General features: G+C 40.7%; 2 protein-coding genes across 2 annotated transcripts in view; one reads left to right on the forward strand and one right to left on the reverse strand.

Moving 5' to 3' along the window:
- si:ch211-159i8.4 (matrix-remodeling-associated protein 5) overlaps nucleotides 1-16,643 on the forward strand; it is a 31,257-nt gene extending 14,614 nt beyond the window's left edge. Inside the window, 14 exon segments of the mRNA XM_034217396.1 lie at nucleotides 1,183-1,421; nucleotides 1,689-1,840; nucleotides 4,660-7,794; nucleotides 9,198-9,463; nucleotides 9,673-9,868; nucleotides 9,989-10,189; nucleotides 10,327-10,845; nucleotides 10,960-11,131; nucleotides 11,671-11,937; nucleotides 12,065-12,191; nucleotides 12,973-13,053; nucleotides 13,449-14,595; nucleotides 15,130-15,389; nucleotides 15,391-16,643. Coding sequence (XP_034073287.1) covers nucleotides 1,183-1,421; nucleotides 1,689-1,840; nucleotides 4,660-7,794; nucleotides 9,198-9,463; nucleotides 9,673-9,868; nucleotides 9,989-10,189; nucleotides 10,327-10,845; nucleotides 10,960-11,131; nucleotides 11,671-11,937; nucleotides 12,065-12,191; nucleotides 12,973-13,053; nucleotides 13,449-14,595; nucleotides 15,130-15,389; nucleotides 15,391-15,684 — 7,056 coding nt within the window. The 3' untranslated portion in view covers nucleotides 15,685-16,643.
- Nucleotides 2,944-8,139, reverse strand: LOC117546960. Its single transcript, XM_034217398.1, has 2 exons — nucleotides 8,115-8,139; nucleotides 2,944-4,290 (listed from the first exon to the last, which is right to left on the reverse strand). Exons 1-2 carry the CDS (start codon nucleotides 8,133-8,135, stop codon nucleotides 3,361-3,363), a joined length of 951 nt encoding a protein of 316 aa, XP_034073289.1. The 5' UTR covers nucleotides 8,136-8,139; the 3' UTR covers nucleotides 2,944-3,360.
- Nucleotides 16,644-17,126: the final 483 nt, after the last annotated feature.

Here is a 17,126-nt window from a genome sequence, read left to right on the forward strand (position 1 = left end):
TGCACCTGCCTGCAGACTGAATTCAGACATCATCCTCAATCATCATTATGATCTAATTCCAATGACTGTATTTGACTTTATTTGGCAAGAGCCTGCGGTATCTCTTACATCCTGTTTAGATCTAATTTTTCCTAAATATCCAAGTCAAACCAGAGTAGTTAAATACTTTTGGTTGTTGATGTGGTGTCTTGGGTTTGTTTCAAACTCTCTTGAGTGTTTGCATATGTTACCTTCTCCATATCGGGCTCTCAATCATAGCTTGAGCTATATGTAGCAGAAGCATATGTAGAATTGGGCTGGCTAACACTATACTGTGTATGTGCCTCTCAAACAGTGCCAAATCTAATATCCCTTTAGCTAAGCCTCATCCAAGCCAATAATTAGTTGCGCTTTGATTGTTTGAATAAAGTTGCATTGAAACTTGTTGGGTCCAGACAAATCCAATCATAATCCAAATTCAAAACAGACTGACGAGCCAGTTTCAAACACATCAAAAACTACTTGGTTAGGTTCAGTCAAAAAAGATTATTAGCTTGATATAAGTATTTTTGTCACGTTATTTAACTTACAGAAATGAATTAAAATAGGTCAACAATGACTTTTGGTTTCACATGGGACATGAACACCAGTCTCCATGTGTTCCATTTGTTTAGTTTACCCTATCTACTGTTCACCATGACCTTCTCCACACGTACAAGTACATTTGAATAGAAATGTAAATAGGTGACGTAAAATAAATTTCCCTCAAAACGTTATTGACAGTTTAGTTTCATTGGATGGGAACTTACCATTTAGGACGCAAGGCTGATGCATCCAAATAGGATAGGAATCAGTCAAGTTTGGTTTGGGTTTTGTGACTCAGATGTTGAGGAACAAATGTCCCCAAAGACCACTAACATTTGATTATGAGGATGAAATGTCCGTAAGTTATGTCAACTAATAAAGTCTGTAATTTAAAATCTCAATTAGTGCTCCTTTAAAGAAGAAATCACAATCACGTTATCAGTAACAAAGGGTTGCTTCCAAACCCATGCTGTCTTTACTTTTAGTCACTTTTTATTGGTGGCCTTAACCAAGCAAGAAGTCTATTTACTTAATGTGGACCTAAATCAGTCAGGTACTCTGCACCCTCAATAGATGCTTTAAAGTCAGTATAACACTAACAGTTTTTTACCCCCCCAGATCATGAAGTTGAGTTACAACAAGCTAACATCCGTGAGCCCCGGTCTGTTTGAGGGCCTTGTTAGTTTGATCCGTCTCCACCTGGACCACAACCTCATTGACTTCATAGAGCCATACTCCTTCTCTGGCCTGACATCCCTAAAACTCCTGCAGCTGGAGGGGAACCTTCTCAAAGATATCCATCCTCAAACCTTCATAACAGTGTCAATACTAGGAAGCTTTTGGACCTCAGGACTCAAGTAAGAAATAATATGACTAGATATTTCTATTTATACTGTATGTATTGTAGTTGAACATTTGAGGCACCATAAACTTCAGTTTGTATGTTCTTAATAAGAAGATCCATAGATTCAACAAATTGCTCATATTTTAAAGATTGATCGTACTATACCTTTTACCTTATGGATTCTACAGTAGATGTTTCCCTGCCTTCTTCACAATGCACCATCCCAGTGTCACCCTGTAGACCAAAAAGTAAAGAACATGATATACTGTTTTTGTCTCAGACACTTACACCTGTCAGATAATCTGTTGGAGCAGCTCCCTGCCGAAGCACTGAAGACAGCTCCAAGGCTGGAGCTCCTCTCTCTACATGGCAATCCCTGGACCTGCGACTGCCAGCTACAGTGGTTGGTAGAATGGAGCTCCACACATGACGGTAAGGATGCTTCAATCCAGTTTGTTTGCTAGAACACTATTTCCTACTCCTTTACTACTGTGGTGCTTGGAAGTTTGATCCAAACTAGATGACAAAAGACTAAACATATTAAAGGTTCGTAGGGAAAGTGAAAAATGTCATTGGTGTCATTAATGAATTTCTTAGCCACTTTCAACTCAGTTTTAGTCTCCACCAAATCCTGAATAAAATATGTGAGTATAGAAGACTTAAAATTGCCACTATGTTCCTCAATGTGTTGCTGTTTTAGTGAGCTTGTTGATTAAATGCTGGGTAAGTAGTTTATCAATGGTTTGCCGGCAAAAAAACACTAACTACTGCGACTGTAACAACTTTATCATAGCACAGAGAATGAAGCAAAACAGTAAAGGTTTATTTGCAAACCCCTTTTTATATTATATAAAATTAAGCATCATTAAAACATGTACTTGTTCGACTGAGGAAGCGTGAACAAGTTTGTGAACACAAGACTCATATATTATCACTTTTAGGTTGATATAAATAACTTGCAAACATTTACTTTTTCAACCTTCCAGCTGTTGCAAACAACTGAGCGCCTTTACTTGGCTTCTATAAAGGCAAAAAAGCCACATCAAACCATTTTTACCTTAAAATGAACTCTAGTGTAAATGCTAAATCATTAAAGGTCAAGACAGATAACTTAATAACTGGTTGTAACTTATTTATATATTAAGAACATGTGCACAAAAAAGACACATGTTTTTGAGTAGAAATAGAAAAAAGTACTGGCAGACAATATTGCATGCCGGCCTTCAAGCTTCTGCTATACATACACGTGGGTTTGCTGTCCTGGCTCCAAGATGGTGGAATGAGCTCCCCATTGACATCAGGACGGCAGATAGCTTGCACATCTTCCGGCGCAAACTGAAAACTCATCTCTTTCGACTCCACTTCGAGCGTTAGAACTATTAACGAAGCACTTTTATACTAATAAAGGACTGGCTTATCTAAAACCAGTGGAGTAGCACTTGAAATGTTTTGGCTCTATGAAACCTGATGTACTTATATGATTCTGTTTTCTTCAAGGTTGTGTCTTCCTGGTCGAATGTACTTATTGTAAGTCGCTTTGGACAAAAGCGTCAGCTAAATGCAATGTAATGTAATGTAATGTAATGAAGGACACAGCTACATTCACCAAAGTGTATTTGATCTACATGCAGTCAAGAAAAACGTTTTTATTGATTATTTTTTCCCTATCCATCTACCTGATTCAAAGTTTTTTATTAGGCAGGTGCTTTGTCTCTTATTTTGTATGTTACTTGTAATAATAATAATACATTTAATTTATATAGCGCTTCTCATCTGCCAAGACAAATCTCGAAGTGCTTAACAACAAAGGATACTAATACACTTTGATAGATTAAACAAATAATTGTAATAATAATAAGAAATCAAAATATAAAATATAAAATAAAGTACAAAAATAAAAGTCGGTGATAGCGATAAAAATGGCAGTACTCCAGGTGTACCATGCTCAAAGTTTATTGGAAGGCCTGCCGAAAGAAGAGGGTCTTAAGGCCGGTTTTGAAGACCTCGGTGGAAGGGGCAGATCTCAGCTGATCTGGGAGGGAGTTCCAGAGGCGCGGGGCGAGTGAGCAGAAGGCTCGGTCTCCCATTGTTCGGAGACGTGTGCGGGGGATGTAAAGAAGAGGAGCGTGGCTGGAGCGGAGAGAGCGGGTAGATGTCTGGGTATGGATGAGGTCACAGAGGTATTTTGGGCTTTGTGCATTCAGGGCTTTGTACGTGAGGAGCAGAACCTTAAACTGGATCCTGTAGTGGACCGGGAGCCAGTGTAGTTTTGCAAGTATGGGGGTTATGTGTGCGGACCTTTTTGTACCGGTGAGAACTCTGGCTGTGCTGTTCTGGACAAGTTGCAAGCGGTTGATGGATTTGGCTGGGAGACCGGAGAGGAGTGCATTGCAATAGTCTAGTCTTGAGAAGACGAGTGCATGAACCAGTTTTTTGATGTCATCAGTTGAGAGTGAGGGCTTCAGTCGGGAAATGTTTTTCAGGTGAAAGAAGGAGGTCTTGGTGATATGTTTGATGTGGGCTTGGAAAGACAGAGTGGGGTCAAACCTTACACCGAGGTTGGTGACAACGGAGGAGAGAGGAATGAGCTGACCATCAAGGGAGGGGCTGATGTTGGCGGCCTTGGCAAGCTGGTCGGTGGTGCCTATCAGGATTGCCTCCGTCTTGCTGCTGTTGAGCTGAAGGTAGTTGGTGGTCATCCAGGAGCGGATGTCTTCCAGGCAGGTGTTTAGTGTTTGGATAGTATTGGTGGTATTGGGTTGTGTTTTGATGTAGACCTGAGTGTCGTCGGCATAGCAGTGGAAGTTGATGTTATGTTGTCTGATGATATGACCCAGAGGTAATAGATAGATTAAAAATAGGATCGGCCCCAGCACTGAGCCCTGTGAGAAAGAGGCAGAGAAAAGTAAGTCCCATAAGCTTTGTATCAACAGAACAATTTATAATACATCATGTTGTTCATGACCTGCTACATCTGAAAATAAATGGTTGTAACCAGAAATGTACTATGGACTGCATGAACTTTGACTGAACCCATGAAGAGAAACAATTGTATCTTAATTTGTCCTGTCCCCCCAATCCATCATAATTCCAAAAATTGTCCTTTACTCTGTTTTAACTACCGTCATCCATTTTGCTCTATACCTTTTTCTTTCTTTGCCTTTCCCTCCAATTCTTTGGACTGTTTGCAATGTTTCTTATCATCCCGCCATTTTTTCCCCTCTCTACTTTTCTCTGCCTCTTTCTCCCAGGCGTATTAAAGTGCAAGAAAGAACGTGGCACCAGTGAGATTTGTCCTCAGTGCTCCTCTCCTCAACCCCTGAATGAGACTTCTTTGCTGGAACTGACCCCAGACAAGCTTACCTGTGAACGGCCAGATCTTCGCTCTGCTCTAAAAAAATGGGACAATCCTCTGTGGGCTGAATCTGAAGCAGAGCCGGACATCCCCTACATTCGAGACTTTGAAAAGCCTTTAGGACATCTGACTTTTGTTCTCTCTGACAGCCATGGAAACAGTGCTCATGTGGCATGTAACGTGCGACATCCTGGAGACAGTTCACCCATGTCTTGGACAGTAAATCCACAATTACCTGGGGAGTTATCAGTCAATGTGTCACTGGTGACTGTCCTTGAGTGTGAGATTGATCGAGAGACGTTGCAAGATCTATGGCAATTGGTTGCATATTACTATGAAAGCCCTGCTATCTTGGAGAGAGGTCAACTAAGAGGGAATGCAAGCAGAGTAACCTATCAATATGTGCAAGCTGTAAATGAAAATTCCCCGTATTTTACAGAATTGAAAGGGTATTTGGTAGCAGAACCTTCCTGGCTGCTTCAACCCAGAGTGACCTTGAGGCTTAACAGACAGCAGACAACAACCAAGAAATTGGTGATGGATTTCACAACAGTTATTACCAAGAACATCAATAGCCACAGAGGGTCGATAGATGAGAATGACCTTGCTGTGTCCTGGGCTCTCATTCGCAGAGGGACAGGAGGGCGGGTCAAAACTGCTCTTGAGGGTACGAAGGTTCTCTTGGAGTGCAATGTTGTCACTTCAGATCCAGAGATGAAATTGGAGTGGATCCTTCCAGATTTGTCCGTTCTGGAAGATGCAACTGATAAAATGGAAGTTTCTGAAAGAGGGGAACTTGTGATTTTAAATGTCACACAGTCTGACTCAGGCCTTTACCATTGTATGGTCAGAACCAAAGCTGGTGTGGACTTGATGCCTCTGAGGCTCACCATCAAAGAACTCTTGCTCAGCCCCACTGCTTTCAATGGTCAGAAGATTGTAGTTGAAAATGGTAAATCTTTTACCCTTCCTTGTGAGGTGACCTCAGTCCTGCCCAGTCAAACTATGTGGTACCTACCCAAAAATCAAATTCTTCTCCCCACGCAGCAGACAAAAAGAACAGAAGTGAAGGAAAATGGGACTTTGGTGGTAAGGAGGTTGACACAAGAAGATGCAGGGGAATACACCTGCTTGACCTCAAATCTGTATGGGGTTGACATGCTATCACACATGGTGGAGGTCACAGGAGTAAAAGCCTCTGCCAGGTCTAAAGTACAAACTGTAACAGAGAAGAAGGTGTTGCCAGTTGACTTGGAGGAGGTAGAAGGTTCAGGGGCAGATTACCAGGAAATTACACGTCCATTTGCTACACAGTTGCCTAAGAAGGTCAGACCACAGCAGAGGAATCCTAATGGGCTTTCAAAAAGGAAAATAATTAAAGATTCAAAGAGAAAACCGAATAAATCTGTTAAGGAACTAGATCCAAATCGTTGGGCGGAGATACTGGCTAAAGCTAATGCTAAGCCAAGTGTTGCCCTTCCCACAGAGCCGTCGCTACCAGAGCCAAGCACTGAAACTTTCCAAACAAGTCAGTTTATACCAACGACAACAACTGCTAAAACAATTGCTACCACCCCTTCTGCTAATAGGATAAAGATAACACGGTTCCCCATCAACACAAATGCTATGACGGAAGCCTATTATATAAAGAAGAAAGGAGATCATTCTGAAACATCTGAAAGTTTGCCTGAAGTTTTACCACAACCACCACCCAGTTATAGAGAACCAACCCCACACGCTGTTGGTGCAATCACAGAAAAACCAGAAGCTGTCACACACCCTCCTGTTGTTAGAACTCCTCAGCCAGTCGATGAGTCCAAAAATAAGCACTCGGGAGAGGGGAGAAGGAACCACGTTGTTCCTGATCAGTCAAACAGGAGAAGGCCTCCTTATAGACGTAGAAAACCCCCAATGAGGAGAGTACGCCCCCACGGACAACCCTTCTACCATCAAACAAACAAGCCTCAAACCACAGACTCCCCGACAACAACCATCACACCAACAACCACCTCACCAACAACCACCACAACAACAACCACAACTACTACTACCACCACTACTACTACTGCAGCGACAACAACACCTGTTCCAGCCACAGTGGAAAACCCAGAAACCCTATCTGCTGAGTATCAAACAGAGGAAGGTGAAAGTGATTACTATGAATATAATGATAAGGACAGTGGTAGTTTTGATGCCAAGGAAGATTTAAACACTGAAACCCCTCATACCACCCATTATGTTGACAGTAGCCAGACCACATTACTGCCAGCCATAGAACAAGATATAGGTAGCTCTCCACCTAATCCAAAGACAATTGTTACTCCAACGCTTAATGGTACCCCTCATCCAACTCAAAGGGCTGTTGAAGAAAAGGAGGACAATATTGTAAATCTCAAAGAATCTGAGAGACAGAGGATCAGAACTCAGACTGAAGAAAAGACCAGCCATGACAAAGAGCTTAATCGAGAGACTGAAAGGAAGGAGATGCCAGTAATGGTAGGACAAGGAAAACAGAAACTAGACTCTGAAAGCTTTGAGGGAGACGAAAACAAATCTGAAAAGGAGTGGGTGTCACAGAGCTACAATACAAGGGGTAGTATCCAGTTAACCGCACAACCTAGAACAAGACCTAACCCTCAACCTTTACCGGAACAACATACAAGAACTTCATCTTCCAAGGTCATTACATCACAATCAACCAGTGACAGAACAAGAGAAGAAGTTACACAAAAAGAGGATAAAGAGGTAGCTAAGCCAAATACGAAGCCTAGTTTCCCAATAATGGAGCCAGTTCACCCTTGGCTCCATCAGAACAAACAGGGAGGAACGCAAACTTCTACTTCCAGGACACACCCAAACAAAGACAGACATACGGGAGGACAAGGGGAGGTAAACCCAGGCAGACATTCCCAGCCTCCCAGAGTCCCCCCTACCTCCCGCTGGCCTTCAACCCATCATCATCATCATCATCATCAAAACCCCTACTACCCTTCCTGGCCTGGTCAAAGACCATTTCCCTATCCAAGGCAAGGTAAATACAGCTGCTGTGTAATGATTTATTTATTAAACACTGTTATGAAATGAGGTGTTATCCTTACATCATTGTATTGATTTGACTAGTTCCTTTACTTAAGGCGAGACACGGCAGGCAAAAACATCGTTTTTCAAGTACTGGTCAATTATGAGATTTTGTGCTATTTTGATTCTATAACATGTTTTCTTTCAGGCTTTTGGAAGGAAAACGTACAAAATACACATTTAAGTGTTTATTTTACTATAGTTTGTCTATTTGCGTCTGTAGATTTCTCCTAAATTCACCAAAAGTTAGCATTCTAACGTAACATAACTTACCGCGACCGCTGTGTGCACCATGTCAACAGAGGTATCGCTGGAAAGCTGTGTCTCTCCTGCACAATCTCATCGGATCCAAATATGGTCATTTCCTTTGTATCAGCAACCAATCGTGAAAGCACAAAGGGGTCTTAAACCAAGAAACGAAATCTCATTGGCTGGTGTCAATTTCTGACAACGTGATTCGTTCAGATGCATCACGTGGTGTGCTAAAACACTTCCTGGTTAGCTTTCCGCTATAAATTGAAATCTCAAAATAGCAAAAGAACGGGGAAAAAAACGTTCACAGAGAAGACGACAACAATTGTCACTTGCACGAAGCAAGGTTATACAAAAAACAAATGACTCCGAACATGAAATACCTTCACGGTGACGGAGTGCGTCGAGGCGCAAGCTGTCATCCAAAGAACAGGAGGGTTTAGCTAGCGCCTCACTGCAATCTTTAAAGGTCGTTTTCTCAAAATGAGTTTTTTCTCCTACTCTGAGTTCGAAATTTCAACTTCAGTAGCACGTAGATACACCAAACCTTCCAGTTATATTCCTATCAATATTATGAAGGCTTTTACAGAAGGGTTTGTTCATATATCATTCATAGCCTGAATTATACAACATTGTATACCTAAAACATGGCGAAAATTGATATTTTAGGGCTGTTGACAGTATTTTCTGATTTATGGAGTGATAAAAAGAGATATCCAAAATCCCTTCTGTAAAAGCCTTAGATACTAATATGACTACAAAATGAAACAAGAATTTTGAACCTGGCTATATCCAAAGTTCAGATTTCGATTCCTGAAATGTGTTAAAATATGTGCATATTTCATGAGATAATGGATAATTTGCATATTTAAACATGCTATTTCAGAAAACTTGTAATACAAAAGACAATTGCCTTATTGTAAGTAATTAACTGGAGAAATTTCTAGCTGATACTTTTAAGTTAAAAAAAATTACCCTATTCACCTGGGGTGTCTCGCCTTAACAAAAGTACATTTTATGTAGGGTTGATGTTTTTTTATGATTTGAAAATCAAATGTTGACAGTTTGTGTTGTTGGATATTTCATCAATTTGTCTTTTTGTAGGTACAGGGTCACACCTTGTGCCAACACAACGACCCTGGTTTCTCCCCCATCCTTGGGCTCACATCCCCTTTGTAACCAACCGACCAGAGATCACAGCTGAAACAGCGAAACCCACACCGACAGTGTTTGGAACAATGGGAAACTCCAGAGTTATAGTCGCTTATCCTCATGTGCCACATCATCATCAACAAAATCATGATGTGGATGGAAGGACACAAAACAGAGATCAACTGTTTCTGTCAAGGCTGAGGAACAGATACAGACAAGTATGATGAGTTAATATGAGATGGGTGGTGTTGTGTGTACACAATATCATTTTATCTGCATTTAAATGTTCCTCAGTGCTTTTAGAACACAGGACAATTGCTAAAGATGGCATTGACAATAAACCAGCTCTAAGAGATGGGATCTATTTTCAAAATGGGTAATACGATAATATTTAAAAATATAGTAAATTACATTTTGATTTTTCCAGGCTCAGCTCGATCGAATCATACAGCTGGGGAGGATGGTGACACCCAAACCTCGCACTAGCTATCACAATTACAAGCAGCAACCTTTGAACCCAGCTAAATCTTCATCATCATCATTCTATAGTTTCAGTCCATCCCCTCGTTCTTACCACCCCACCACCCCTGGAGTTCTGTATGGAGGTCAATGGCCTGTTGGAGGTAGATGCACCATTGAAAAAGATATAGGCAATTAATTTCTTAAGGAAAGTAAGCAGTTTATTTGAGTATATTTTGATAATGTGATAAGGGATTATTTTATGTTTAAATGTGTCTTTGTAGCAGGCCGGTTCAACTCTCGTCGGCCCACAGCTGCACCTCCTTTCCCATGGATTCTTGGTGCTGGAAGTGGTGGGCTGAAGCCCCATATTACCACGGTAACCACAGCTAGTATGTCAGTACTGGCTGAGAGTGATGTGTTTCTGTCCTGCAAAGCAACGGGGAACCCTGAACCCAACATCGCATGGACCAAAGTCTCTACAGGTAATGGAGAAAGAATGAAAAAGTCATTGGAGAAGGCCAGAAACGGAAATGTGGCACGATCAGTCCTGAAAAACATGAATCATAATTAAAAACTCCCCTGTCCCATTTTATCTTTATCATTTATATTTTCCTCTCAGGTGCCACAATCCCAGCCAACACCAAGCATGGTCCTCGTTTTGAAGTCTTCAAAAATGGAACTTTTGTTATAAAAAACATCCAGCTCCAGGATAGAGGCCAGTACCTCTGCACAGCCCAGAACAGCTTTGGATCAGATCGCATGGTCATCACTCTAGCTGTCCAGACCGAGGCACCCAAAATCCGGCAGCCGGCGTCCACAGAGATAGCAGTTTACCTAGGGAAAAATGTGAATCTTGACTGTTTCGCTTCGGGAAAACCACCTGCCCAGATTTCCTGGATTCTTCCAGACAGGACGTTTGTACGTGAAGTTGGGACTGTTGGCACTCCCCTTTCTTCCCTGTCGCTGCTTCAAAATGGAACACTTCAAATTCATTCTCTAAATTTCTCCAGCAAAGGGGACTATAAGTGTATTGCAAGCAATGCAGCAGGTGCTGATACAATCACTTACCATCTCCATGTGGCAGCCCTGCCTCCAAGCATCAGTGAAGGAGGAATGGATACTGTGATCATTCAGCCAGGTATAATACAAACTTTTACATCTCCAATAACAGGAGGTTTTCCTCATTATATGGCTTGTAAAAGACAATAAAATGTTTGCAAGATTTCTAAACTAATACAATCCCATTTACCAGGCAGGAGTGTGTATGTCCACTGCACTGTAAAGGGCGAACCAGTGCCTACTCTGAAATGGATGCTGCCAGCTGGAGTCCATGTTAAGCCAACACAGTATCTTGGACGCAGGCTCTTTGTCTTCCCCAATGGGACACTGTATGTGAAGAATGTTTCGCCAGCTGATGCTGGGAGGTATGAGATGTGTACTTATTTAACTTCATTTTATGATTCAGTCTTTCTGTCTCTGCACTGGTAATTAATTGTACCTACAATATACAAATACAAGGTTTTAGTTGACGCACCTCGCTACATCAGAATGTGTTCACTAAACCTAGTCAAATATAATTTAAAACTGATAAAAGGGAGAAACATGCCAATAACATCAATTGGAATGAAAGTTTACAGGCATGAAAATATCATACGCTACTTCTGTAATATTACTTTTACCATGCTAGCAGTATGGTTGGCAATTTGGTCCAGACTGAAGTATTGGATCGGATGCCATTACATTTTGTATACACTAACATAGTCCCGAGGAAATAAATCCCGTCTTAGAGATCTAATTTTAAGTTTTCAATAGCACTTCCCCAAGTTTACCTTTTAATGTTTTTGTTTTGACAACTATTAATGGATTTTCATGACATGTTAGTCAAAGTTTTCAGGCCATTTCAAATGTTCTTCTCTGACTGTTGTTCTAGGTTTTCACCAGTGTAATGTAAAACCTTCCACAGTTACGAGTGTTTGGCCACTAATGCTGTTGGCATAGCCAAAAGAGTGATCCAGCTGGAGGTGAGGTCCGAACCCCACTCCTTCTCACGCCAGCCTTCTCCTCTCCCCATCCCTCCAACAACCCAACGACATGGTGTGCCTTCCCGACAGCACTCTGTCTCGGCTATGTATGGTTCTGCTGTCTACCTCCACTGTCCAGAGTCTACCGGATCCACAAGAGGGACCTACTGGCAGCTTCCCTCCAAAACCATCATCGAACACCAATACAGGTAACTTATTTTTGCAAATTTGTGAATCAGTTCACTATGTTATAAATAAATACATTGGTTTTAGTTTCCATATAACTTCACTGACTGCTTTTGTTCAACCTCTATTCTCTTCCCCATCTGCCCGCAGTCCAGAGAGACCAATTAAAGTTTTCCGTAATGGGACACTGAGGATACTTCAGCTAACAGAGCTGGATGGTGGAAATTATCTGTGTGTCTTTCAGCGGCCCAATGGGGAGGATATGGAGCTGTTCCAGGTATGAACAGGACACATAAGGTCTTCAGGCACCTTTATTTTCCTGCCAACTCTGATCCACTAGTCTTTTTTTCCTTTCTGGCTGAGGAAGGTCTTTGGTCAGTGCAGTTATGAACCAGGACACAGGACCCAAAAGCAGGACTCGAAGACAGTTGTCCAAAAATAGAATGTTCTTTAATAACAAAAACTAAATCGTACTTTCAAAAAATAGAAAGTAGTTAAATAGCCAAAAGGAAGTTGTACGGCAACACAAACACTCACTTGGCAAAAGGTCTAAATCTCAAGGTAGGTATCAGGAGTCAAAAGGCCTAGGTGCTCACGACATGAAACATAACTAACTGGCAAAGGAACAAAGAAACACCAGGGCTATATATAGGTGAGGGGGATGGCCACAGGTGAAAACAATCAGGGCAGGGCCAAGCAATCTCACGGGCGGGAAACACACAAAGGCAGGAAATGTGGGATCTGGAATGACAGGAAAGATTACTTTTAAAATAAAAACAGGAAGTGACAAGATCAAAACACAAAACTAGAGTAAAAACATAACTAAACCTAACATATCTGTCGAGTCACAACAAGTGCTTTATTTATGATTGACAAAGTCACTGTTAAACTACCTATACTATAAGAGCCAAATATGTGGTCTGTCCCCAGGGTTTGTTAATCATAGGATTTTAATGTCTAATTTTCTCTTTATATTTCACAGGCAAGTTTTCATAGATTTTTGTCTGTATTTGAAAAATGTATTTGCTTGTATTTCCTAATGTATTTACATTTTTCAGGTGGAGGTGATTATGACCCCTCCCAAAATCGAACATGTGAGGACTGCACAGACCAGGGTCACTTTTGGAGAGAATTTCCAGGTAGATTTTGGACATCTTTTAATGTTTGATAGGCCAGGTCCAACACCTGTGTTTTAAAGGGTATTCTTTAGTTTTTCTACATTTTGTAGTTTATGCAAATAGTAATACATTTGATCATGATAAGACAATGGTCTCATTTACATAACATTTTCATTGTTTCTTTAAGGGCCACCATTTATTGATTTTAGCAGCTTAACATGTGAATAAACACGGTAAACAATGATAAAGCATATCACGAAACATTCAGTTACTTTATTGTTAATATATGACATACATTTCTTGCATTCAAGAACAATTTAAAATCAACCATAAACAAATTTACAGCAAATATTTAAGAGTTTAAATTAAATCAACTACTTCCTCCACAAATTTAACCTGCTTTGCTTTTTTTTTAGGTGGACTGTGTTGCAACAGGCCTTCCTGATCCAGAAGTTACATGGAGCCTTCCAGATGGAACTTTAATTAACAATGCCCTTCAATCGGATGACAGCGGACATCGCAACCGCCGCTATGTTATCTTTGGCAATGGAACTTTACTTCTACAGCAAATGGGCAAGAGAGATGAGGGTGACTATACCTGTTATGCCAAGAACAAACTGGGCAAGGACGAAAGAAAAGTTAGCGTCAAGGTGGGACCGAATGCCCCGACAATTGGGTTGAAATCCCAATCACTGGTTACAGTAAAGTTAGGCGAATCGGCTACATTTAGTTGTCTGGCAACTGGTGAACCTACTCCAAAAATCATGTGGATCTCACCAAGAAATGTTTTGATATCTATCTCATCAGATAGATATCAATTCACGGACGACGGGACGTTAGTGGTGAAAAAAGTTCAAATGGCAGACGAAGGCAAATATGCATGTGTTGCACGCAATTCTGCTGGTGATGATGTTAAAAACATGAAACTTGAAGTTGAACTCCAGGAACCCTTTATCAATGGCATGAAAGGGAGGAGCACCACAAAGGTTTTGGCAGTTTCTTACCAAACCGCTCACCTTGATTGCAGAGTGGAAGGAAAACCCGAACCAAGAGTATCATGGGTAACTCCTTATGGCCATTCGCTCCCATCACTGTACCTAGGCGGGCGCTTCCAAGTCCACCGGAATGGGAGCTTGGAGCTGAGAGGAGTGAGGAAAGCAGATGAAGGAAGGTACACATGTTTTGCTAAAAACAATCTGGGTGAAGCCTCACTTTTGGTTGAGTTAGATGTGGCATCAATAGCAGAGAAACCAAGTTTTGCTTTTCCCAATATTGAAATCTTACCAATAAAGCAAGACACAAGGGTGTTCTTCCTGGAGTGCCCTGCTCGTGGCAAGCCACACCCGGAATTTGCATGGGTTCTACCCAACGGGACAATGTTAGCCCCTGGTGTTAAACTCCAACGCTTCACACATCATCTGGGTAACGGAACTCTACAGATCTCTCATCCGGTTGCAAGTGATAAGGGAGTATACCGGTGCCTGGCAAAAAATGTGGCAGGACAGGCAGAGAAACGTTATGCGCTGGAGGCGGGAAGAAAGCCATTGATCAGGGGAACCCCAGGTATGCTTTTTCATCTTAAATTAAGGAAGCAAAATACTCCTTAGCTTTGTCAATAAACTAAAGGTGTTTTCAAACCTACTGTTTAGTTTGCTCTGGATCAAATCACTAGAAGGGTTGGTAACTTGTTGCATTCCACTTAGTTTAGACATTAACCAAAACGCATCACTCAAAGTCACATGAGGACATTTAACAATGTGTCTTAAATCGATAAAGCCTGAAGAAGGGTTCCTTCTTCCAAAATTCCAATCACTAACAAACTGCTCAAGAGTACTTTTTTGACTGGTATGAGACCACTGTCTTGAAAGGGTCTTGGTGCCATTGTTTTAGACCACACACAAGGATCATTTGTGTTTTCAGATCGTTCCAAGGGTATCAAACCAAGTCAATTAAATTAAATTAAACAACGCAGGTTTGAAAACACCCTGAAAGCATATGAAGAACTGATTGGAAATCTGTTCATGTTGCATTGATTTTTTTTTTTATCAATCAATTCTGGCAGGATATTAACTTACTGTTATAATTTAATTTTTGCAGGTGGGATGAAGATTACTTACGGTCTAAATCTCAACCTACCCTGCACGGTGGATGGCTGGCCGCAGGCAACCATCACATGGACCCTCCCTAATGGTCTTGTTTTGGACAAACCTCAAACGATTGGCCGGGTATCTTTTCTTACCAATGGCACCCTCCAACTCAGGCATGTCGCCACTTTTGACAGAGGAACATACACCTGTAAAGCGTTCAACGCTTTTGGTTCGTCAACGCTATCCTACCCAGTGGCTGTTATGGTTTTCCCCCCCACGTGTCACCAATATGCTGACTTCAATCACAAGAGTCAACCGGGGATCCCCAGTGAAGTTAAACTGTGTTGCGTCCGGTATTCCCAAGCCGGATATTTCATGGACGTTGCCTGGACGCACAACGCTGGCTCCACATAACCGGTTTGCAGTGCAAGGAGGGATTTACATGACAGAGGAGGGCAGTTTGGTCATACAGAACCCTATGCTCATGCACTCTGGCATTTACAAATGCAACGCTAAAAACGCACTTGGAACAGACTTCAGATCTACTTACCTACATGTGGTCTGAGTGACAGTAATTATTCTATTGGGAAACTGTCACAGCATAATTAAGACTGAACACAGATTTTTCAAGAGGATTTGAATATCTTGCATAATAAAGATAAAGACAGACTTAAAACTGCCTGAATGGCAGTTTGGCTTGAGGACCCTTGAAAAGGTTGTGGACTTCATGGATAACATCCAACCTTTTGTGATTTTAACTGAAGTTTTTATCCTGTAAAGGATGCAGATGTCTTTCTTTTTTTGACTTTTTAATGCATTTTCACTTCTCAAAGTGAATAATTAACTCACGGCTCAAGCTTTGGCATTATGGCATGACCCTGTAGATGTCATTGCACATTCCTCATATGACATTATAATACGTAAATGTTTACCTCACAGTACACTTTATTTTGACAATGCTGGTTCTGCAACTGAGATAAATTAAGACTATTTTCTCTTGGTATTGATATATTTGTATGTAATGTGTACCCATGATGATTATTAATATGTGCTGGTAGAATTACAATTTACAGTGATTTGAGTTTGCGGGACAAAAATGCTTTACCAAAAAGACTTTTCCCTGGGAACTCAATAACAAATTGTCCAGCATTTATTCAACACTACTTTACAATTAGTCAACAAGCAGTAACAAGGAGTGAAGTGTATAATTCCTGAATGCGGGTATATTAACTATTCTTTTCATATATTTATAAAGTGTCATATTTTATAAACATTGAGTGAGCAGTGATTTTTTTCTATGTGGATACAAATACCCCTTATTGCTGCTCTACAGTTGCTCTATAGTTTGTATCAGCAAATAAATTACTGTATGTACCAACGTCATTTATTCATTTTCAAAATGTTGGTAAAGAAATAGTTTAGAATAATATCTAAGTTGAGAGTTTACATTAACTATTAACAGTTTTGGGACACCGGTACAAAACGAAGGTGAACATAACAAAAAATATGTATGTACTGTGTATAAATTATGAGTAAAAATTTAAACATACAGGTATTTATTTTTGTCAGCCCGATTTTTTTACTCAAGGAAATGGTGTACAATGGTATACAAATTCCAGTTAACAGCACAGTACAAAGACAATAGAGAGAAGTAACTATTGTGATTAACATTAATTAGGGCCATAACATTTTTACAATGACCCGTAGTTCCTTATTATCTTTTCATCCTATGTTGATCTAAAAGATCTTGAAGGAATGTAATGCCCAATGAATCAAAAGTATATTCAGGTGATTATTTTCTAGTTCTAAGAACTGTGATGTCTGTTTCTGAGGTGATTGGGGCAAAACATGTGAGATTTTGAAAGGAGATTTGATAGTTTTAATGAAAATACATTGATTCATGCATCCAATTATGTTAATGCAAGCTATATTTCACTGTTGGTTTGTGTTCACCAGAATGTGAATGTCCCACTGAGCCTTGCTTCCAGACAAACGGCTCATTGACTG

Source organism: Gymnodraco acuticeps, unplaced genomic scaffold, assembly GCF_902827175.1.
Source record: "Gymnodraco acuticeps unplaced genomic scaffold, fGymAcu1.1, whole genome shotgun sequence".
Lineage (NCBI taxonomy): Eukaryota > Metazoa > Chordata > Actinopteri > Perciformes > Bathydraconidae > Gymnodraco > Gymnodraco acuticeps.